Raw genomic sequence first — 22,562 nt, forward strand, 5'->3', positions numbered from 1 at the left:
CAGTGCTGAGTGGTCTTGGCGATGACGTGGTGAACGAGTTGCTGGAAGAAGGGATGCTCGGAGGCGATGACTGCCGGATTACGGATTACTCTGTCTTCTGCTCGCCGCGCAGGTTTGAGAGTGGCAAGGCCTGGACGCCAGCGGAGACAACATTCCTCATCCATTCGACCTTCTCGACACTCCAACTATCGTATACTGCACCACTTCGCCGGGGAATGCGCTCTGCATCCAGCACCCAGCATCGCTAGCAACTCCGAACCCGACCCAAGCATTTGCCAGTCGCTGCTTGACGCATTGGCGCCAACATGCCTGCCGAGGACGCCAAAACACACGACTTCGACCAACGCCATGACGGGCCCTTCGATCAACCACCGGCGCGCCCTTCAGTACAGATCGATTCGAACACCGAACACCGCAAAGACTCGTCCGCGCTGAGGAGTCCGAGTAGTCCGCACAATGCCACGCCATCCGCAACGAAACCGCGCAAGAGCGTGCAACTCCCAGAATCGCCCTCAGATATCACGGCACCACCGCCACGGCGCAGCACGACAATAGGACGAGAGCGCAATCCTCGACCTTCGCAAGACTTCGACATCCGCCGCGATGGACCATATGGACGCCCTTCCATCACCATGACGCGGCGGCGCTCGTCTGTGAACGTTGTGAGGCCAGAAATAAACCACACCCAGAGTTCTGAACACCCAGATCCTGCTGCGCCAGGCTTAGAAGCGTTGGAACAATACAGAACAGCAGAAGAATCAGAAGCGCCGTTTGCGTTGGAGCCGCCGCCGCTGAATTACGATCTATGGGAGAGACGATGGTTCATTGCATTTTTCTGGACCATGATCCTGGTGGATTGCGTTGCGGCGCCCATTGTGCTATACTTCTGCTTGTGGTATCTGACGAGTCTGTCCCCAAACGCAACATTCTCCATCGTCACTGCCGCTCTTGGAGGTGTGAGCATTGTCGAATACTTTGTGCGCTTCTGGCGATTATGGAAGAAGGACAGTACGTGCAGAGTGATGGGGGCCAGGAGAAAATACCTAGATTGGTTCCACTGGAACTTCACATTGGGCTGGGTTATCATCATGATTGAGTTGATTGTGTAAGTTGATCCCAGATGGTATTTTGACATTCGCTGACGTTCTTGCAGCGGCACCGTTCCAGAAAACCCGCCAATCCGCCTCCTCGGCATGCCCCTCGCTTCGATGATGTGGGTTTTCGGAACTGAGCTCATCGTCGTCGACATCATGCGATACTTCGAAGTGCCCGCACCTGTCCGGATATCCTCCATTCCAAAAGGCGCTCAGCTTCGCCCTGCCATCTACAGTATGATCGAGGACGTCGTCGCCGTGGATGGAAGTGGCGGAACCGAATACCGCGAAGCGCTTAACCGCCGCTATGAAGCCTCGCACGTTTTCCGCTCACTTTTGCGAAGATTAGGCATCTTTTGGGCTTTAGGCGCGGAAGGAATGGCCATGCTCACTACGATTCTAATCTTCACTATTCATCCTGAGGCAGCATATGTCGTAGGCTGGAGTGCGCCATTTATATGGGCCGGTATATGGACAGGGGCAACAATCTGGTACGCCAAGTATATGCTCCGGAAAGAAAAAATCGCTTGGGCCGAAGAATTGCAAGAAAAGCAAGTGAATACCATCACTTCTCCTGGAGAAGCGCCGATTCTCCACGACTCCGAGCCCAGCGAAGGCAAGGACTAGCAGCCCCGTGTCTCGACGGTGCTGCTCAGCTGTTCAGAGCGACGTTGGCTGCTGCCCTCGTGATGAGGTCTCACGCGGATTTTCCGGATTTTAGCATAATGAATTGTATGAATAAGCATGACTTGCATAGCGTGTGATGAATAGCCTGGCCGCAGATCGGTCTCGAGAGTAGCGTGTACAAATACCTTCAGTTGATTGAAACCAAATACTTTCGTTCTTTCCTTGCGAAACTCCGCGTTTTAGAGCTTTCATAAACTAAAGCATCGACTTTTATGCATTTTATGAGCAAATAATTTGTGTGACTCCAGGCAAATACAGCATTGAATGCTGCCAGAGGTCGGAAAGGGCAGGCGACGGGCTTTTGCTGTTCGCGAGAGACAGGAGGTTGAGAAGAGAGAACACGTCAAATTGAGCCGGATTTGGCTAAGTATCGCGTCCTCTTTCCGGTGACTCGAGGTAAATATAGCATTGAATCCTGCTAGAGGTGGAAAAAGCCAGGTGACGGGCTGTTACTGTTCGCGAGAGACTGCGAGAGGCGAGGGAATACAACATCAAATAAGCCGGATTTAGCTAAGTATCGCGTCCTGCTCCTACTCTCTCAGGATTTCTGTGCTGCTGTAGGCCAATTGATGTGCAGACGACTGGAGAATTGTTAGACGTCGTTCGCGAGAAACTGCGAGCGGTGAGAGGTCTAAGAAGAGACTACACCGCCAAAATGAGCCGGATTTTGGCTAAGTATCGCACTTCTTGAGCTTTTCTCTGGAACTCAGTGTTGCTGTAGGCCATTTGAGATGCAGACGATCAAGAAATGTGAGAAACTTGCTGTTGGGGATGGTAAGTCATATAAGCCGGAAATTTGGCTAAGTATCGCAACCTCCACCTGCGGTTTTCACTTTTCTCTAAGATGTGGGTATGGCCATGGTTACCACAATTCTGATCTTCACTATACACCCGGAGGCAGGGTATGTCGTAACCTGGAGCGCACGACAACTTGGAATGCGAAGTATATGCTCTGGAAAGAAAAGGTCGCGGGGGCGGAGGAGTTGGAGGTCTGGCAGCCGGTGCTTCTGGAGCGTGATCTGGAAGAAAAGCACCAGCAAAGCTGGATAGAGCGGCATGGCGATGCAGTGGGAACGGGAGCTGTGGTGGCTGTCATATTTTATCATTAGTATTTTGATATCTGGGTGCATGCGCCGGCGCAATGGGAAGGTGGCGGCGGCGGACGTCGAGCTGGGTTTGGACAGGATTTGATGTGCAGAGGATTAAGAAACGTCAGGGACTTGATATGAGGGGTGGTCGAATTCCCGTCACTCACTGGAGATACATACTGCTTCGGACCATTGAGTCTGCTGATGGCCAAGAACAGACAAGTATTGTTAAGTAGAGATAGGCTCAAAAGGAGCGAAGCATCGTCACTCTCTGAAACTTCCTGCTGCGGTGGGCTGTTAAATGTGCACGACGATTAAGAACAGGCATGTATTTTCCATCAGAGATAGCCTGCTATGGGACCAACGATAGTCCGCCAGCTGTGCAGTGCAATCCGTGACATTGCGTCCCTTCTCGAAAAGGCCTTGCCTTACCGCCAAACAGCAGCGTAATTGTACCCTTGTATCCATCAGATACGCATAAGGCGGTACAGCGATACGAATGTCCTCCTCAGAGCGACAGTGAACAAGCGAAGGCATATAGCGAATTAGAGTGGAATGCAAGCGACAGGCGACAAAAAGGCAACGACAGGCGACAAGGTGATAAATCTGAGACTCGCGAAAACGTCTAGTTCGGAGGCGGAATCGTCGTTTGACAGCGGGTTAAACGGTTGCCAACGTCAGACCGAAACTTTCCGGCGATTGTCGTGACAGCAAACGTACGGCTCTAGCAGCGAGAGGCTGATCTACAACCGTAGCAGGCATTTCAATCGCAGTCACGCGTTGGTCTTGATCAAGCGTACGGAGGCAAGCACAGTGGGTGGAGCAAGGGTGGCGAGGCGACGGCGTCTCGTGACAGGCTTGTTCCTCAAATGTGTATGACGGAAGGCAGAGCGAGGGATTGGCGGTGCGTACGATACAGCAGAAGTCGGTATCGGCACAGTTGGGCGATGCAGCGGACAAGCAGAGAGGATTCTTCTTTGTCAGGTCTGTAGACTCGTCCAGTGATAACAATTGGAAGATAGCCCTGGTAGTGGTAGAAGTAAATGGTCATCCGTGCTCGTCTTCTCCAGGTACTGTGAAGGGCAGCGGTTCGGGGTTGTCTTCGTCTTTGAGCCGCGCGAGTAACGGTGCGGAAGTATTGGTTGGTTACCATCAGAATTCGTACGTAGGCTATCGCTGGCTAGGCCTAGCCGACTCTCAACCGTGTACGTTCGTCGTTTAAAAAGCGAGTGATTGGGCGCAGCGAGAGAGCGAACTCTAAGAGGTTGTGAGAGGTCAGCCAGCGAAGGAGCACAGTAGTTGTTATAATTGTAATTGCAGCGTCCATATTTTTGGCAGCGGAAGCAGATACCGTTCTTCTGGTGGCTACTTAGCTACCTCCTTCTCAGACGCTTTGCATGTGCCTTCCACTTGCAGCTGTAACTGCCTGCCTTATGGGAGCAGCGTCCATTGCTAATTTTGACGCGTTTCAGGCAGTTGGGTTCAGTCAGGCTTGTTGCGAAAGTTCTAGCCGTCGTGAAAGGTTCTCATCGTTGAGGAAAGGCGTGCAGAAGGCGTGTCGACTTTGATCTGACGGTTCTGGCCGCATTTTCGAGCAGCTCAGTAAAGAGGTCAATTCAGCGGCAGCGGCAGCGACAACATGGTTTTCGCCAAATGAAATTCCGTCTTGGTCAGGGGTGGACGCAACAAACTGTTAAGAATTGACTATTAGAAGATTGTAATTCGACTCAGAACGACTTGCTACAGTTCCTGCGTGGTGAACGAGAAGTATCAACTTGCGGAGCGGAATAACGATAACCCGGCAGTTCAGTCCGTAACCAGATATGTGTCTTCCGATAGAGACAGCCAGCTATGGTCGATGAAAGGGATCAAATTCCCCTGCAACTTCGTGCTGTTATGGGCTGCTCGATATGCGGACGATCAAGAACAGGCAGATATCCATCACTATCTAAGATAGCCTTATAGGCAAATCCTTGCCACTTGCCTCATCATAGACCCTGTTTTCGTTTCTATTCTCAGAACTCGGGCAATTGCCCAATCAAATATCACGTCTCGTCAACGCTTGCCGACTAGCACCTCGTATTTCAACTTCTCGGCAGAACCACGTCTCGTACTTTTTCACTTCCGCAATTCGTCACTTTGCCATTCTGAAGTTACATTTCGCTACCCGGCAATCGTCCAGCGCGGCAGAACCAAGACAAGATCTTCCTAAACCCTAAAACAAGCGTTGACTAGTATGGCCTCTAGAGATTAGGAGGTAAGGTAGGCACGTCAGAGGCTACGAGGTGGTTTTCTCTCTCTCTTTGCGAATGCTACACTGTCCTCTTTTCCACGCTACTCTCTTGCGCAGGTTTGCACTCTTGTCTGTACTTTTTCTCCTCTCCTTGTCGCTTGTCACTCGTCACTCGCAAGTCTCGTGTTTCCTTGGTCGCATTTCCCTATCGTATCCATGAGGAGCTCTCCGCGAGCTACTGCGCATCTGATTGACTGAGAGCTGATACCACTCAACCCACGCGATGATCATACCCACTTCCAAGACGACGGCGTCGTCTTCACCCTACTCCCCACGGGAAGGCTATAGCAAAATGCCCCCCGCCGCGTCTTCGACTTCGAACTTAGTCGCCGACGACCACAGCCACCACATTCATTTATCCTCCACTGGCGACTCTGACTTTTCGCGACAACAACACAGCCCCAACGGCACTGGCGAGAAAACCATGCCATCAAATATCTACCCTTGGCAACCCGGTTTCGCGCGTCGAATCCCTTGGGCAGGAATTTCATGTCTGTTTGGAGTTTTCTGCGCCGGAGTTGTGGAAATTGCTATCCTGATTGCTTCGAATGGGAAACCGATCACGAGTTGGAAGTATCCGCCGAGTTTGTACTTGTCCATGGCGTATACGATTGGAAACATCTTGCTTGCGGCGGGTTTTAGTCAAGGGTTGACTGTGAGTACATTTTCCCCAATCTTTGTTCACTTTGAGAGACGAAATGAGATGGAGACGTTGCTGACAGATGACAGATTTACTGGTGGCGACAAGCACTAAAAGAAGGCACCCAACTAGGAGATCTACATCGAATATGGGACCACGGGATGAGTCCTGTAGCTGCACTGTTCGCTGGACGACATTTTAATTATATTTCCTTTGCGGCTTTGTTCTTGGCGATTACACCGATTAATGGACCTTTGCTGCAACGAGCTTCTTCAATTACGACGGAGAGGAAGCAGTTCCTGTCTGAAGAGGTTACTGCGAGGATTCCGGCTGTGACGAGTTTACAGAACCCCACTGGCTGGACTTCTGGAAGGTCGTATGGTGTGACTACGCTAGATGCGAAGTTCACGCCTGTGGTGTATGATTGGAATACTGGAGCGAACATTATGGCTAATGGCACTGGATGTGCGAGTGATGGGATCTGTAATGGACAGCTTGAAGCCGCGGGGCTGGCTATCAGCTGCAATGCCAGCACGGCGGATTTCGACATTTCGAGCTTTGACTCCGATGGACAAATGAGGAATGCTTCCTTCGAAGGAATTGACCTTTTCCAGCTTACGCTGGGTTGGAGTGCGAGGACGGAGGCTTCAAACATGACACTCGACGTCCAATGGAAACCCGGCGACGAATGCCAAAAAGGAAAGCTCGAAGTACGAAACTGCACAATCGGCGCAGCAACCGTCCGCTACCCGGTCACAATCGACGGCAACAAATCCACCATCGCCCTCCAAGAAAACAGCAAATACACGGACGACACCATTCTCTCACTCACCGACCTCCCCGCAGAAAACATGTACGGCATCCCCTCCCCCTTCGGCGGCTACGCGTACGCCCTCTCCTCCAAATTCAACTCCAAAACCCACATCTCCTTCTCCGGCGCCGCAGGCTACACCATGGTCTCCGATGGCTCCCTCGCCGCGCAATTCATGGACATGTCCTCCGTCAAAGACTACACCCAAGGAATCTGCAACACGAAATTCTCCGATCCAACACCTTACATTTTCCAACAAGCCCGCGATCTCATGTTCCGTACAGCCTTATCCCAAGGAAACGCAACCACAATGCAAAATCTCCAAAATCCCACCGAACTCCGCACAGTCACAGTCTACCATTCCCATTACGAATACCTCGCCGGAGCAATCGCCCTCACATTCCTCGCCATGGCTCTCGTGATGGCCACGTTCAATGGTTTCTGGCTCTTAGGACGGAATGTCACGATGTCACCTATTGAGACTGCGAAAGCGTTTAATGCGCCTCTTCTTGCGCACGAACATCCGAACGCGGAAGTTCAGGAACTTGTAAAAGGTGCGGGAGCAAAGCCTGTACGATATGGAGAAGTTATGACGCAGGTTGATGAGGATAGGATGAGAGACGATGGAAATTCAATGTACAAAGGCGTGGAAGCGAATAATCGCAGTACGGAGAATATCATTGAGTTGAGGAATTCTGTTTATGGGTTTGAGGATCCTTCGAGGGTGCAGCCGCTGAGTGGGAAGAGGAGGGGTGGAGGCGGAGCAGCAGGAGGTTTGTCATGAGTATGAGGATTTTTGTATAAATAGACAGTGCGGAGAATACCGTGAGCTAGACTTCATGTATAACCCAGTGAAAGAACTGTTCTAGACTCTCTAATCTTCGGCGGTCCTCAAAATTGCAATCAGTATGCCATACAAGCCACGTTGCTAACGGGATTGAGTCCAGAACAAGTCGTTGCCAAGCATGAGAATCAAGCTTGAGGTGACTTGTATTGAATGATCTTCGAGACTGGGTGATGGAGAGCGATCTGCTCATTCATTCTATCGATACAAGTAAAACTTTCCTGGCAGTCGTAGCCCATCCATAATACTCCTACACTATATACATTCTCATTACTATTCGCAAAGGAAAAACAGCTGTGACAGTCTATGTCATCTCTTGACATCTCGCGAAAGGTGGTATCATCTCGCTCGCGCGGGCGCAAAAGTCCTTCATATCGGACATTCAGAATATAACAATAAAAGAAACCAGAAATAGAGTAATGGAATGTTCCGTTGTCAGGGAATGTCGTCGTCATCTTTCTTTCCTTTCGTATCATCTCCTTTTAGCACGCCGTGGCAGCAGCGACTTTCATACCCTTACCGGGTGCGGTGTTAGGTCGCTCTTCGAGTTCTGCTCTTTGCCTCAAGAGAGCGAAACCAGAAGCGCTGAGGGCGTAACGTTTGTGGCCGAGAGCGGCACGCTTTACGGCTGCTGTAGCGGCTGCGGCACGAGCGTTGTTTTCTTCTGATGCGACTTTACGAAGAGTCTTTTCTAGTAATGACTTTCGGATACTTGAAGGCCGCTCAGTAGTGTTGTTTGCCTTGTCGGCGGAAGCCGGAGCCAGCGAGTCGCGACGATTGTATCGATGGAAAGATACTCTCGAAGCTTGCATGATGATGCCGGAGTCTGGGCGGTCGGAGTTCTGGTGTAGAGCATTGAACTCGAGTTGAGCGGCAGTGAGTGCTCGTTGTGCATCAATATCGTCGATGACTCGACTGAAGTGTGCGTCGAGAGACTCCATGTCAATGGCACTGTCACGTTGACTTGAAGACCAGCGAGATTGTGTACCGTCGGAGTTGGCAGCGGCGAAGTGTGGAAGCATGGATTCGTAGGTACGCTTGCAATCCGCCAGGCTCATGTGGGGATCGGCAGAGCCGTTGAGGGTCTCGGCCAGGATAGTCGCAACGGCGACACGATGTGTTCGGAACTGGCTCAGTTCCCATGCCCAGAGATGTCTTTGCATTAGAGCGTGGTCGTTGGTGATGGACAATTTGGAATATGTGGGAGGGTGGTGCCCATTGCAAGGTCCATTGTGTCGGAATGTAAAGCCACAGTGTTGCGTGAGGTTTGCGGATTGCAGATGTCGGTTTAGGTCTCGCTCGTTGGCGAAATAGATTCGGCAGTCGTCGCACTTGTGTCTCTTCTCGCTGAAGTCTACGGAGTGTTGGCCGAGATGCTCAATAAGTGCGTCCCCTTCGGATGAGAACTCATCTCCGCAGAGGTCGCAGTGAACAGTATTGGGTGATGACATGGGTCGTTGTAGAAGGCGAGTGACGAAGGACATGGTCTGACCAGTCGCCTCGTCAGCGCTGACAGCGACGTAACCCGAGTCATGAGCGCTGTGTGTAGTCCAGCTGTGATCACCGTCGATGACCCAGTAGCGCTGAGATGTGGGTTGTCGATGGCATGTCTGCTCCTCAAGCTGCGGTGTGAATGTCGCCTGTACAGTGCTGTCGCAGCCACCGAGACCAGTCGCTAGGTGCTTGGGTAGATAAGTTGATGGGAACCTAATACCGCACTCTGGGCAAGGTTCCTTGTCATCGTGGTGCTTGATGGTGATGTGCCGACCTAGTGCTTCCTGTGTTGAGAAAATCTTGTCGCAGATGTGGCAAGGGTAGTTTCTGATACCAGCACATCGTCGAATGTGTTCGGTAAGGCGAAAGGCAGTGGAGTACGACTTCCCACAGGAGCAGCAGTGCCGTCCAGAGAGATCCTTGCCCAGGTCGCAGTGGAGATGTCGTGGGATAGATGGTACTCGAGGTATCTCTTGCTCATCGTCCTCGTCAATGTTCTGTTCTTCCCCAGCTAGTAGCCGGGCTGCAATGCGATGGAACTCAGCAGCACTGACTTGCGCATCGCCTGTTGAGAAGTGAAACCCAGATAGGGAAAGGTTCTCTCGATCCATGTCTTCCATGTGAGTTGCGAAAGTTTCCGTCCTGTCCGCCGCTTCAATAGAGGGCGAAGCGGCAAGTATTATTTGTGGGGTGGGGATGTCGGCCAGAGGCCAGTTATGCTCATCCATGATGATGGCATTCCGTTTTGGCGATCTAGACATTGTGAAGGTTGAAAGTCTACCTCTAGATTTGGCGAAGGAAGATGAATGTCTTGGATGACATGTGGTATATGACGTTACGCCAGGCTGTAGCCGAATCGGAACAGATGTACGTTGTGTATCGTGTATCGTGTGATGTGAGGTTAGTTGAGACTCAAATGCTAGTAAGTTGCTAGAGGCCATTAGTAGAACAAGAGAAACCTTCCTACCTATATCCTGCTACTCCTCAAGCCTGCTTCAAAGGGAACTGTACTACAATGACATAAACTTCACCACGCAGCACAGCTAGAATCGTTGCGTGCCGTGGTAACGTCGTGCCGTTGACCCACGACCGCGTTGATCAAAGAATTTGAACGGATTAGTGGACCAAGCCAGACAGACGACTGTAGCCGGCCCTCAGATCAAGATTAGTAGCCGTTGAATACTGATTGGCGCCTTGCAGGATCCTTGGCTATGAAACGCACACGCCACCCAGCCCTTTGCACGGGCAACTGGCCGAGTGTCCCGAGTAACGTGATTGCTTGCCGTGAGCAGCGACAGCTGGTGTGGCTGCTCGTCGTCGGCTGTTTCCAGGCAGGAAGCAACGTTGAGACTGTCTGAAGTGCACCGTGGATCATGGGTGAGGAGTTCTCAGGTTGGACGCCGCGGGCAAACAGTATCCTCGTGGGCTGGAGCAAAGCGCGACTGCGTTGAGCAATTGAGAACAGACACGCGATCTGCTTCACGGGAAACCCGAAACCCTTTGCTGTTGATGATCGTAGTATAGGATATGTTCCAGCTCTCCACGCCGGAGGCAGCGCGTGGTTATAACGTCTACATGTGGCGCTATCTTGTGTTGACCGGCGCTGCTGCACCTCGACGTCGACAGTGGACACAGCAAACACAATGCTGCAGGCACGTCACACGAATCTCGATACATGTCGCAGTCTACAGGCAGTCATCATCGATGTTTCGTACGGATGTCCGGTTCGCTACAGTCGGTCGTCCTGGGTGGATCGCCGGACAACGAGGTCGTTCGGTCGAATGCGGGCGCATACTGCACGTTGTTGCCGGCCGAGGGGCAAGAAACAGGTAGCGAGCTTGTCGGCGGACCCTATCACATCCAGTATGTGTGACGAATCCGAGCGCTGGAGGATGGACGCCGCAGTGCCTAATCCGGATGAGACCAAACTTGGCGGAGAGCCGAGAGCACGCCTCACTGCGTGCGTAGTGAGACTGTCACGACTGTCTCTGGTGACAGGGGTAGTCTAGAGCGTGAGGGCCTTTCAGGGTCTGGTGTCTGGCTTGTTGCGCAATCTTGGATCAGTCGTGCCTCCAGCAGAATTGCGAACTGTCTTACGCTAGCTTCCTGTCTCCTACCTCCTAGCTCGAGGGACGTATCTGACAAGATCAGTGGAACAATGCGGCAGCAGAAACGAGCTCTGCGCATTGTGCTCGAAATAGCATCGATCTGGAGAATATCGAGATCTCAGGAATGTACCTTGCATGTACACAATGTTGTCGTCACTCCCGCTGTGCAAAACCGCCGATGCCTGCGATCTTTATGCACGCCGAACGTGATGCTCTCATCGCCCGAGAGCAGACCATGGCCGAATCTGCGGCCCTGCATGCAAATGCTCCTAGATCTTTGCTGACAGGCTATAATCTTGCGGTTCGTCTTCATCATTCCGCAGACTTTGATACCAAAGCTGGGCTCCGGTCTCCGAGGGTACCGAGAAGTGGCTGGCTGCAAGTCGGCGTAGCAAGCGTACCTCTCCGGAACTGCGCTTCCACGCTTCCGGACAAGGAGGCTCCAGCCTCGAGATCGAGACCATATATTCGCCATCGAATAGCGCGGGGGCCGTTGTACTACACATTCGCCCTGATGACGCTCAAAAGCACGCATATCCCATGTGCTCATGCCGCGCAAGGCCGAATATGGACGTGCCAGCGATTGTGCCGACAGCTCTAGGTGCATCTTCAACCGGACACCTGCCGCCGTCTTCACATACGTCAGGCACAACGACTTCCGCAAAGGACAGAATGCGCGGCGTCTGTCGATATCGACGATGGTATCCCGCGTCTCATCGTTGATGCTGCTCTCTCGTTGCTGCACTCCTTTGTGGAAGCATGCCGGCGCCGCTGACAAGCCCGATCGCAGGATTTCGATAGTATGCCGACCACTGTTTGTTCCTGGCGATGCTATCTTTGCCTCTGTCCGCGAGCGTATTCGGGCTGTGCTCTTCGCGGGAGGAAATTCAAGTCCACGCGCCAGGCGGGCTCACGACGCGTTCGCTGCCCATCGCGATGCCGTCGTCGCCCAGCGACGATAATCATGCGGCGATCGATCGTGTCGGGCGGTGCGCTGGGCATTCGCTGCAATCGTGGTGGTATGGCGGTGTTGGTCGCGCTGATCATGTCCAGCAGCGAGTGAAGAACAGGGCAGCAGTCGCATCGGAGCCTTTTCGGCCATTCCGGCCCGAATAACCCCTGTGCGGTGCGAACGACACTTGCAGTCTTCGTCTTCCCATGAACACGAAATATGGGGACGACTCGAGTAACAGATTCCTGTGGCTCGCGAGAGACTCGCACGCCCTCCTAGAGCGGTGAGTCTCGTGCAAGAACCAGCTGAATATTTTCAGGTTTTGAATTTGAAGTTGTGCAAGATGTGATTCTCTACCCTCTGAGCGGCCAGTATCGGCGGGACTCCCCAGCGCCATCGCTAAAAGATCAAACATCATCTGCCATACGGCAAACTCATCTCTGTCTAGTGTGTTCTCTGTCGATATTCTCGATGCACGCACCACTCATGCTTGGTTGGAGAAGCGGCTGAGGAATCCACTCTTCTGCTTCCTCTCCACGACTTGCCCATCAACAACATCGAAATCCTTGAATTTGCGTGGTGGAACCTTTGCGCCGTATAGCGCCTCTATCTCCACGTTGCTCCTATTCTTGGTCTCCGGCTGAAAGAAGTAAAGCCCGGCCATGATGAAAAGCTCCGCGCCCACGAACAAGAACATAATCTTGCCTCCCCAGTTGAGTTGATCTGGGTTGATGAAGTATGGGAAGATTGAGCTCAGCAGGAGCGCCGTAAGCTGCTGGCAGACCAAGACGAAAGAGATTGTCTTGGGCCTGCACGACTGGCTGGCGGTCTCTTGTGCAACTGCCCACCCGTAGCAACCTACGGTGGCTGTGTACAACATAGACCATGTGATCATGAAGCAACTAAATTCGCAGCTTAGCACGCGCTCGACTTGGCATCGACTTTTCAGACTCCACTTACAGGATAACTGTAACAGCCGCGCTGTTGTTCTCTGGCGCCATAGAACAGCCTGCGATGATGATGGACCAGATCATCAAGATAGTACCGCCACCAATGAGACCTTTCCGACGAGGAATGACATCCGCCAGTCCGACAGCGACGAAGTTTGAGAGGAACTGCAGTGTGGAGGAGATTGCCGTCAACATGAATGGATCAGCTTGACCGATAAGCTCGAAGTAGTACGTCTGGTAGGTGTTGGCGAAGTAGCCACCAGAGAAGTTCTGCGACTGGAGACCAAGAACGGCAACGAAGGTACGAGTTCGGTTCTCTTTGCTGAAAATGGCCCTCCAGCTCGTCTGGCTGACACCATTGGCTTCAGCGTCGTCCTCGTGCAGTTCCTTCTTGATGGTTTCAATGATGTCGTCGACCTTGGCATTCTCGCCGTAAAGCTTGATCACAGCTCTGCGAGCCTTGTCCTCGCGGCCTTTCTTGATGAGGTAGACTGGAGACTCTGGCAGGAACGGTAGTCCAAAGGCGTAGAGAGCTGGCACCAAGAACGTCATGCAAAAAGCGAGGCGGAAGCTCCATTCTCCCTGAATCTTTGATGATCCGTAACCTGTGAGGGACGACAGGAAGAATCCAAGGACAATGACTACGTTGGTCAGTGAAGAGAAAGTGCTTCGAAGGTGAGCTGGAGCATTCTCAGTCACGTAGAGAGGAGGCGTAGCAGTCGAAAGTCCAACTGAGAGACCGAGAAGCAGCTTGGACACGAATAGCACCGGAAGATTTGGCGCAAAGACAAGCGCAAAGGAGGATGCCAAGGACAGCGCGACAGCGCCGATCAAGAGAGCCTTGCGTCCAACCTTGTCTGCAATGCAGCCGACAAGGAAACCACCGAAGACCTGGCCGATAGTGGATGCTGCGTTCCAGAGAGACTGCCACAGCGCTGGGATGACCCATTGTCCTTCTTGGTCAGCTGGATGATACCACTCGCCGTAGACTTTTCGGAACTCAGGAAAGGCAATGGCGACACCAGAAAGACCTGCATCGTAGCCCCATCCAAAGACGAGGATCATACAATACAACGCCCACCAACAGTATCGGGAGTCGGCCTTGATGGCTGTCCACAGCTGGGCATACTGCTCCTTGGCTGTCAAGTTCTTTCTCGTGGTCGGCTCCACGGTGGAGGAAGTGGCTGAAATGGATTCCGTCTCGACGTGGACCGCATCGGTCTTTTCAATCTGGACGTCTTTCATGGTAGCCGAGGGTTTGTGGCTTAACGCCTCAATGCTTGGCTGGCGTGCGAACTGTTGTCGCAAAGATGCTGTGCCAGGAAAGTGATATTGTTGAGAATGTCGTTGCTGAATAGAGAGTACCAAGAGGCATGGCAAACGACATCTTAAGTAACAAGCTCTCAGACATCACCATCGAGAACCTCCGACCACGCGGTTCCCACGCTGCACACAGTTCAAGCCAGTCTACCCCGTGGGTGGCGTCCTGGGGACGGAGACGACTCGCAACAATTCTCAAAGCGGAGAGTATCGCCGAGACGCATTGCGTACATCGAAGCACAAGTATCTCCGACAAGCATCGGGAGCTCCACTTCCCCATCCTCTAGAAACGTGACAATCCCCATGCGGGGACTTTCTCGGCGCTGGCCCGTCGACGCTCTAGAGGTGCTGCTTCGGACATACGGTGGGACCGCGGTCTCGCTTGCAATGAGAGGAAGAATGTTTTTGAGGCGTTGCATCTCCGCTTCTGCCTTATCAAAACAAGTTCACATTGACCAATACTGGTGATTCGCAATGGCAGACATCAGCTCATCCAGCAGCTCATCAGCTGATCTTACACCAACATCGTCCGCAGAACCAAGCACAACGCCGTCTACGCCACCGGCATGCAAAAGATCACTTTCTCAGAAGCAAGAGCACTTGAGCAGACAAGAACGTTTCAATAGATGGCGTCCTTCTTACCATTTTCTATCGGCATCTGGTTGGATGAATGATCCTTGCGGGCCTGGATATGATCCAAAGACAGGCCTCTATCACATCTCATATCAACAAAACCCGAACGGAGTAGACTGGGGAGATATTGCCTGGGGCTCAGCAACGAGTCGGGACTTGATCCACTGGGACCATAGAGAGACACCTTCACTCTCTCCAGACTCACCTTATGACAATAAAGGCGTCTTTACGGGATGCCTCGTCAATGCACGAGACAGCTCTTTGACCTATGCATACACATCTGTCAATTGCTTGCCAATACATCATACCCTTCCACATGTGCGAGGATCAGAGTCGTTGGCGTTGGCGAAGTCGTTCGACGGTGGGCAGACATGGTCGAAGATAGATGCAAATCCAGTGCTGCCTTCAGAACCAACAGACCTCGAGGTGACTGGGTGGAGGGACCCATTTGTTGCAGCATGGCCTCGTATGGCTCGGTTTCTGGGCATGAATGAAGCAGAAACTCTGTTCGGCATAATTTCTGGCGGAATTCGAGACGTAACACCAACTACCTTCCTGTACGCCATTGATGCCAATGATCTAAGCAGATGGAATTACATTGGCCCCCTCACAAACTTTGGTCTGAACATGCGTCCCTCACGGTGGTCCGGCGACATGGGCAAGAATTGGGAAGTGACAAACTTTACCACGCTGCGTGACGAGCACGATGCAAACTGCGAACGAGACTTACTTGTCATGGGAACAGAAGGATGCGTGCCTAGTCGATCACCATCGATAGCAGGATCATTCGGTCCCTCAAGACCTGCACGTGGACAGCTATGGATGGCGGGAAGCCTACACCAACCTCAACAAACATCCTTTTCAGGGCCTGTAGAGATGAGCTACAACTATGGCGGTCATCTCGATCACGGATGCCTATACGCTGCAAATTCCTTCTACGATCCCAAGTCGCAGAAACAAGTCGTCTGGGGCTGGGTCACAGAAGAAGATCTCTGCGACGATTTGCGCCATGCCCAGGGCTGGAGTGGCTTGCTATCGATGCCTCGTGAACTGAGCATACAAACCCTTCACCATGTCGTTGGTGCTTCCACATCAGACCTATCAACCATCACCTCCATCGAACGCGACCCCGATCGCTTTGGCTCACACACCATCCGTACACTCGCCAGCCAACCCTATCGCGCTCTCACCAAACACCTCCGATCCGCCCCAGGAGTCCGCCTAGCACAACTCCACAACAAAGACCTAATTAACGGCCTCCACAACACCATGTTCCACTCCAACAGCATCCAAACCACCCACTGGGAACTCGACTGCATCCTCAAAGTCTCAAAAGGCACACAAACCATCGGCCTCAGCATCGACCACAGAGGCGATTACTCCCGCTCCACAACCCTCTTCTTCGACCAATTCTCCGAAACCTTCACAATCAATCGGCCAGCCTTTCCAGTCCTCAACTCCTCCGAACTCATCAACAGCGCTCCCGAACACGCACCACATACCCTGTTCACAACACGAGATCCCATCACTGGCAAACTCGAACAAGAGAATTTACACATTCGAGTATGGAGAGATAGTTCCGTATTAGAAGTCTTTGTGAATGGTCGGACGGCTATTACGACGAGGATCTACGCTGCGGAGGAGACGTTTGGGGTGAGGTTCTTTGCGGATGATGTGCCGAATGGGATTGCGGATGTGCCGAGTATGCTTGTTTCGGCGACGTTGTGGGATGGGATTGGGATTCATTAAAACTAGTACACCGTGGTATGGTGGAGTTCGAGGGAATAGGTAGATAGAGATAGAGATGACAAGCGCGCTGTTCAGACTCGCGCTATGATTATTCAATCTAGTCTGTCGGATCTGCAGGCAACTCAGACCCAAACCGAAAAATGGAAGAAGATCGAAGGACGAAGGATGACGATTTTCGGGCCCGATGATTCCTCGGAGTTGATGAACATTGCATATGAACGAGCTTGGACATTCAAACTTCGACTGCTTTACATGATTGCCTTGCCCAACTGAACAGCAATGGTTGTTGTACTCTGTCCTTCCACCTTTCCATGCAAGAATTCAAAAAGCCAGTGATGACAAAGCAACGATCAACCAACAAACATCGTCTTGCCTACTCGGGAAAAAGATCTGCAACCTCATCCATTGCGGCTGAGAAAATGATGAGCAACAAAACCATGACACAGCAAGTAATTGTGCATCTTCCAAACATGTCCACATCATTTTCTAGCGATCCCTCTTCCAGCCTCAAAATCATGATAACAAATCCAAATGAAACCAACAATCGATGCGAACGGCATTGAAACCCTCTCGCCAACAGAAACAGCAAAACTCCAAATCCGCACTCTCTACGCAGCAATCACAGAAGCCCACAATGCTCGACAATTCGATCGCAATCAGGAACCATGGTATTCCGCTATGACCTGTTCTCCGAATCTACAAATTGAAGTTGCATATGGGAACCGCTCACACGTTAGTATTGATGAGTATCTCGAAACTGGGAAAATTCTGTTTGGCGGGAATCCGAATTTGTTTGTGGAAGTGACGAATTTGGAAATTGATGTTTGGATTGGAGATGGGAGGAAGAGACGTGGAGGAAAGCAAGAGTGGTCTGCAACTGTTTGGGCGCAGCAAGCTTTGAGGGATGGGGAAGTGGGGTTGGTGAGGAGGAGTGTGGTTATTGCGGAGTTTAGGAAAGATGGTGATGGTGATGAGGAGGAAGAAAAAAGGGAGTTGGGGTGGGAGGGGTGGAGGTGTGTTAGTTTTAGGAATATCAAAGGGATGGATGATGGGGTGGGCTTGTAAGAAGGGTCGAGTGCAGTTCCTACTCTACGACTGTAAACGTCGCAGTCTTCACTAATTCTAGCTCGATCGTGGGGCCATCGGATCTTCTACTCGATGAGCCTTGGGCGAAGACTTCAGCTTTGGTTCCAACTCTCCACCACGATACTCGATTCATGTCATTTCCAAGTCCAATCTCATACGTCCTGCCCACTTCCAAGCCAGCGGTCTGATTCGTCATTTCCCTCATCAGATCCTCCACGATAGCGTCCATCTCCGAGTCCGCTGAGGATAGCTGTTCTCCCCTTCCATGTCCGGGGACATCAGAAGAAGCTGGAGTCTGGAATGTGTGTTGCACAATATACGCGTCAGAACCATCGTTGAGCGGAGGAATTTCTACTACGCTCTCCGAGGTCTCTGTCAAACTCTCTGGTACCCTATACTGCACATCTATGACTCTACGCTCGGCGAGTCCGTCACTCGAGGTGTCTTTGAAATTGAGACCTTGATAATCGAGTGCGAGCCCCCGGCGGTAGAGGACAGTATGGAAGGTGTCGACTGTGATTGGTTGTAGAGTGTTGGTGATGTTCGCTCTGAGAGTGATTGTGAAAGGTTGACTGCCGGATTTTGAGAGCGCTGGACTGCTCGTGGATATCGAGATCGAGATTCTGGGCTGCGATGTGGACATATTGCGTTTTGTTGGGGACAACTGTTTCTTGAGGGACTGCAGCATAGATAATTCGCGGTGATTGTGGTGATCTCTTGATGCTCATGTGTTTGTAGCTTTCGTCAAATGTGTTCTTTTGCTGGGCACTGTTGAAGTGGTTTACTTCGTGGATGCAGTTGCCTCCGAGTCGAGTCGGCCCACTTATCGCTCAATTTAGGCAACAACACTTCCTACTTCCTGCTCATACCGACCAACTATTTCGTTAATGCATGTGACCAACACAGCTGATGTAACACAAGAATGACTTCACTCTGATGTTGAAGCAAGCCAACATGTGACACTGCCAAGAATTACTTGGAATAGCTTGCAGATGCCACAGAATGAGGCGCAGTAGATCTTGTCAATTCATGAAACCAAGTTCAAGCAGTTGGGCTCCACAAGAACAGAGCGGCAAAGCAAAGAAGAACACTGCGGAGTGAAGCGACGCGCTCGGACGAGTGCCACCCATGCTGTTCTGTCGATCCTTCCGATCCTTCAACCAGGATTCTGAACATCTTGCCAGCCGTCCCTCACAGCTGAGATAGCACATTGGCTGAATGAACCGCGTAGATCCGTGGGATTGTTGCGGGTATGAGAGCTTGTTGGTGTTCAACCGAGATTCACGCTGCTGCTGCTGGCTATAAGCGTTGGCTTGGCTGGTCTAAGCGGAGGGCTTGGGCACGGTTTGCTGCCGGCGTACAAGACTTTATTGATCCCTATGGACTGTCCACGGATTGAGATGATGAAGGAAATGGCTCATGGCGAACCATCAAACGGTAGGGATAGTAGGTGCAACACTACATGCATCCCCAGGCTCCGAGAACACGCTAAGATCCGTAAAGACTCCTGAATGGGCCATTTCTGGTGCTTGTGACGGTATTAGTTGAACAAAAGGAGAGGGCGTCGAGCTTGATGCGACACATTTAGAACAGATGCAATCAATTTGGTCCTTCCGCAGCACTCGCTCCACAATTCTTGCTCTGTGTCATGATAGCGCGAATAGATGTTCGATACGAGCATTGCGCAGGAGTTGTTGGTTCGAGCCGACATTCTATTCACTCAATCCTTTGACTGTATAGCCTTCTTGATGGCTGTGCCTATGATGGCAATTGGACAACGTGTGAAAGTGTTGGAGCATGTCCTTCGAGAGAGACCCTACGCCGGCTAGGTCAGTCAGACATAAAAGAAGTCCAATACCATCTCCAATCGAGACTGCATCAAACACCAGAACTCCCAATCGTACTTCGCTCTTCATATCAACCAACACAATACCTGGCAAGTCAGCAATTCATCAACCATGCACTTCAGCACACTCGCAGCACGCGGTGCACTGGCAGCCTCCCTCTGCCTCACTGGGATCAACGCAGCGCCGGCATCGTCCAGGTCGATGGCAGCCCGCAGCTACCAAACCGATGGCAGTGTCCGCATCGCCGAACGAGACATCGACAACATTCAGGATGCCGCTCCGGAGGACATGTTGGAAGAGATCGATGACATTCTTGGAGACATCCACACCAAAACAAAGCGCGGAACCATTGTCAAAAGACTCGCAAGCCAATACTTGCCTGATTTCGATATGAACAACCCCACCGATTCAGGCCACGTACAGCAGCTCAAAGATGGCCAGACGGATGCTGTGCAATTGGCGTCCTACCTGGAGCAGTCCTGGTCCAATGCCGTCGATAATGGAATTTATGGCCATTACTTTGGTGATGCGGACAAGGACGCCGTACAGAAGGTGTACAAAAGTGTGATATCCAGATGTTCGCTTCAATGGCCGCTTGCTGATCCGTGACTTTCACAGATATCTGGGGGACCGATGACCAAGAAGGCTCCATTGATCTCGGGTACATCTTCTGGACCAACAAAGATATCAAGGGTATCTGCACGACTCCAGGAACCGAGAAACAGGGTGATAGCATCACCTTGGCCTACATTGGCAATCTCGTACGCAACAACCAGCAAATCGCCATTGCGCACATGTGTGATCAGGGCTACGACGTCCCGAAACGTTCAGATGTTAGCTGTGACAGCCTGGGATCTACAGTCAGCACGCTGATGGACGTACTTGGCGCCATTATTCTCCGTACGTACAATTATGCTTCAAACGCCTGGAGAGCTTGAGCTAATGGGGAAATAGACGAGTACACTCACTTCGACCGCATCGGCAAGGCCGCAAAAGGCACTCACATTGGAGACAAGAAATATGGACCTCTCGATGTTAAGGGCTTGAGCGACGCGGACAAGCTGATCAATGCCGACAGTTATCGGTGGTTGGCGCTTGAGTATTACTGGACCACGGTCTGCGGCAAGACTTTCTCGGGTCCGAGAGACGACAGGGACAATGATGAGAGTGCTTGCCAGCTAGGAAAATGCATTGTCCAGTGATGAGACGACGGTTCACGCTTTGGGCGAAGGGAGTTAGGAGAGGGTTGAAACTTGGGGACATCAGACTTTCGTTATTGACGGCTGAAGGTTTATACGGGTACACGTGACACATGAGGAAGGGCCTCAGGCAGACAAATTTAGGATGGGCCATGAAATGCAATCACGACTCCTCCACCTTTCTACATCCTCCTCGAAACACGCTGTCGACCTGCTGCATCGAATGCGAGAACTGCACCACAGCTGTGTACTCTGCCAGATCTCAGCTGAAATCCATGCTAGAAGCCAGGATGATGGGCGCAGCAGCCTTTTCAGCTGCAGCGGCGGTGATGAAACTCCATCGCCCTCCTGCCGGCTTTGCTCGCTCCATCCCCGCGCACTCCGAGATGAGGCCAAGGCGCATCGAGGCAGAGGCAAGGCAGAGTTGCTGCCAAGACGATACAATTGACTTCTCCTGCAATATTGTAGGATGAATCGGTCCAACGGCGTGAGACATGACGACTCAGAAGCGGGAGTACGATGGCGTTGTTGCGCTCACCTCCATTCTCGCCAAGTCGCGGCCGGCCGTATATCCACGTGTAACCGACAACACGAGCTGCGGTGTTGATCACGGGGAGTGAAACATTCCTGAGGCTGCTCACGGACGGAGCAGGCGAGATGGGGTCGGTGGCATGACTCGGGTGTTCTGAGCAGTCTCACGACAGAACAAGTTCCTGCCGCATCTTCACATTCCGACAGCCAATAGAGTGATCTACACACGTGCCGTGGGGTCACCGGTACGCTATTCCAGGAGCACAGCGTAGTCACAACGCATGCTGGGCAGCTGACCGTATGTATTGACCTGGCATCCTGTTGCTCGATTCAAGAATGCAGGTGCATGAACGAGACGAGACGACGAAAGAACTATCCCTGGAAGAAGGAACGTTTAAGGATCTCGGATCTCGCGACTCCTGCGTATGGCCAAGAACTGCACGTGGCGAAGTATAAGAACGGGCAACACCACATCCGAATAAGAGAAGGCCCATAAGAGCCAACCAAGCAAGGCGCCAATTCGATTCTGCATCACATCCAGCCCAGGGCTTTCAGCACGAAACATCACAACAACGCCACCATGCTCGCCATAACAATCATCTCCACCTTTGCTGCCTTCGCAACAGCACAAAATCTGTTCGAAGGCGGCTATGGCCAACAACCCAGCTGCACCATCACCCAAACCCCAACATCCTACACTTGCTGCGGTCCAATCGCAGCCGCTACCGCAACTTCCTACACAAACTGCGGAGGCTGTGCTCTGGAGACCGACGAGTCCAGCTTCCCACTTTGCCGCTGCGTGTCGCCGCCACCAATCGTTGCCTCTCTCACCAGCACAATAACAGCCTGCGCGCCAACAACCACCAGCTCTCTCACGACCAAACACAACGCCAAGTGCACGAAGAATATCACGAAAACGAAGCCGGCGTGCGGCGACTGCGGGCACGTCTATGCAACGACTAAGACTTCGTTGACGAACTGCGGAGGGTGCGCGTTGGCGACGCAGACGGTGGAGGATGAGAGTGCGTTTGGGATTTGTGCTTGTCCTACTGAGAGTGTGACGACTGTGACTGCTTGCAAGCGAGTGGCTCCGGCTCCTACTCCGTATTCTTGATCAGTGTATGATTAATTCCTCTTGGTTTATCATTCTGGAAAAAGGGTGCTAGACCTGAGTGAAGACGGTGTCTTGCCATGAGTAACACATCATCAGCTCAGGAGGGGAAAGTATCTAATTTT

The 22,562-nt window shown here is 52.0% G+C and overlaps 7 protein-coding genes across 7 annotated transcripts; 4 read left to right on the forward strand and 3 right to left on the reverse strand.

Moving 5' to 3' along the window:
- Nucleotides 1-305: 305 nt before the first annotated feature.
- On the forward strand, nucleotides 306-1,721 carry CKM354_001255400 (uncharacterized protein; the record flags this gene model as incomplete). The annotated part of the gene is made up of 2 exons (XM_044808076.1): nucleotides 306-1,105; nucleotides 1,154-1,721. The coding sequence occupies 2 exons, from the start codon at nucleotides 306-308 to the stop codon at nucleotides 1,719-1,721; spliced, it is 1,368 nt and encodes a 455-aa protein (XP_044664011.1).
- Nucleotides 1,722-5,385: 3,664 nt separating this feature from the next.
- Nucleotides 5,386-7,397, forward strand: CKM354_001255500 (uncharacterized protein; the record flags this gene model as incomplete). The annotated part of the gene is made up of 2 exons (XM_044808077.1): nucleotides 5,386-5,817; nucleotides 5,892-7,397. 2 exons carry the CDS (start codon nucleotides 5,386-5,388, stop codon nucleotides 7,395-7,397), a joined length of 1,938 nt encoding a protein of 645 aa, XP_044664012.1.
- Nucleotides 7,398-7,939: 542 nt separating this feature from the next.
- On the reverse strand, nucleotides 7,940-9,712 carry CKM354_001255600 (uncharacterized protein; the record flags this gene model as incomplete). The annotated part of the gene is made up of 1 exon (XM_044808078.1): nucleotides 7,940-9,712. The coding sequence occupies one exon, from the start codon at nucleotides 9,710-9,712 to the stop codon at nucleotides 7,940-7,942; it is 1,773 nt and encodes a 590-aa protein (XP_044664013.1).
- A 2,783-nt stretch (nucleotides 9,713-12,495) lies between these two features.
- On the reverse strand, nucleotides 12,496-14,206 carry CKM354_001255700 (uncharacterized protein; the record flags this gene model as incomplete). The annotated part of the gene is made up of 2 exons (XM_044808079.1): nucleotides 12,496-12,913; nucleotides 12,972-14,206. The coding sequence occupies 2 exons, from the start codon at nucleotides 14,204-14,206 to the stop codon at nucleotides 12,496-12,498; spliced, it is 1,653 nt and encodes a 550-aa protein (XP_044664014.1).
- A 549-nt stretch (nucleotides 14,207-14,755) lies between these two features.
- CKM354_001255800 (uncharacterized protein) lies at nucleotides 14,756-16,663 on the forward strand (the record flags this gene model as incomplete). Its single annotated transcript, XM_044808080.1, has 1 exon — nucleotides 14,756-16,663. One exon carries the CDS (start codon nucleotides 14,756-14,758, stop codon nucleotides 16,661-16,663), a length of 1,908 nt encoding a protein of 635 aa, XP_044664015.1.
- Nucleotides 16,664-17,747: 1,084 nt separating this feature from the next.
- CKM354_001255900 (uncharacterized protein) lies at nucleotides 17,748-18,437 on the reverse strand (the record flags this gene model as incomplete). Its single annotated transcript, XM_044808081.1, has 1 exon — nucleotides 17,748-18,437. One exon carries the CDS (start codon nucleotides 18,435-18,437, stop codon nucleotides 17,748-17,750), a length of 690 nt encoding a protein of 229 aa, XP_044664016.1.
- Nucleotides 18,438-19,797: 1,360 nt separating this feature from the next.
- On the forward strand, nucleotides 19,798-20,798 carry CKM354_001256000 (uncharacterized protein; the record flags this gene model as incomplete). The annotated part of the gene is made up of 3 exons (XM_044808082.1): nucleotides 19,798-20,158; nucleotides 20,215-20,496; nucleotides 20,551-20,798. The coding sequence occupies 3 exons, from the start codon at nucleotides 19,798-19,800 to the stop codon at nucleotides 20,796-20,798; spliced, it is 891 nt and encodes a 296-aa protein (XP_044664017.1).
- Nucleotides 20,799-22,562: the final 1,764 nt, after the last annotated feature.

The sequence above is a fragment of the Cercospora kikuchii genome (assembly GCF_019650295.1).
Source record: "Cercospora kikuchii DNA, contig_00009, whole genome shotgun sequence".
Lineage (NCBI taxonomy): Eukaryota > Fungi > Ascomycota > Dothideomycetes > Mycosphaerellales > Mycosphaerellaceae > Cercospora > Cercospora kikuchii.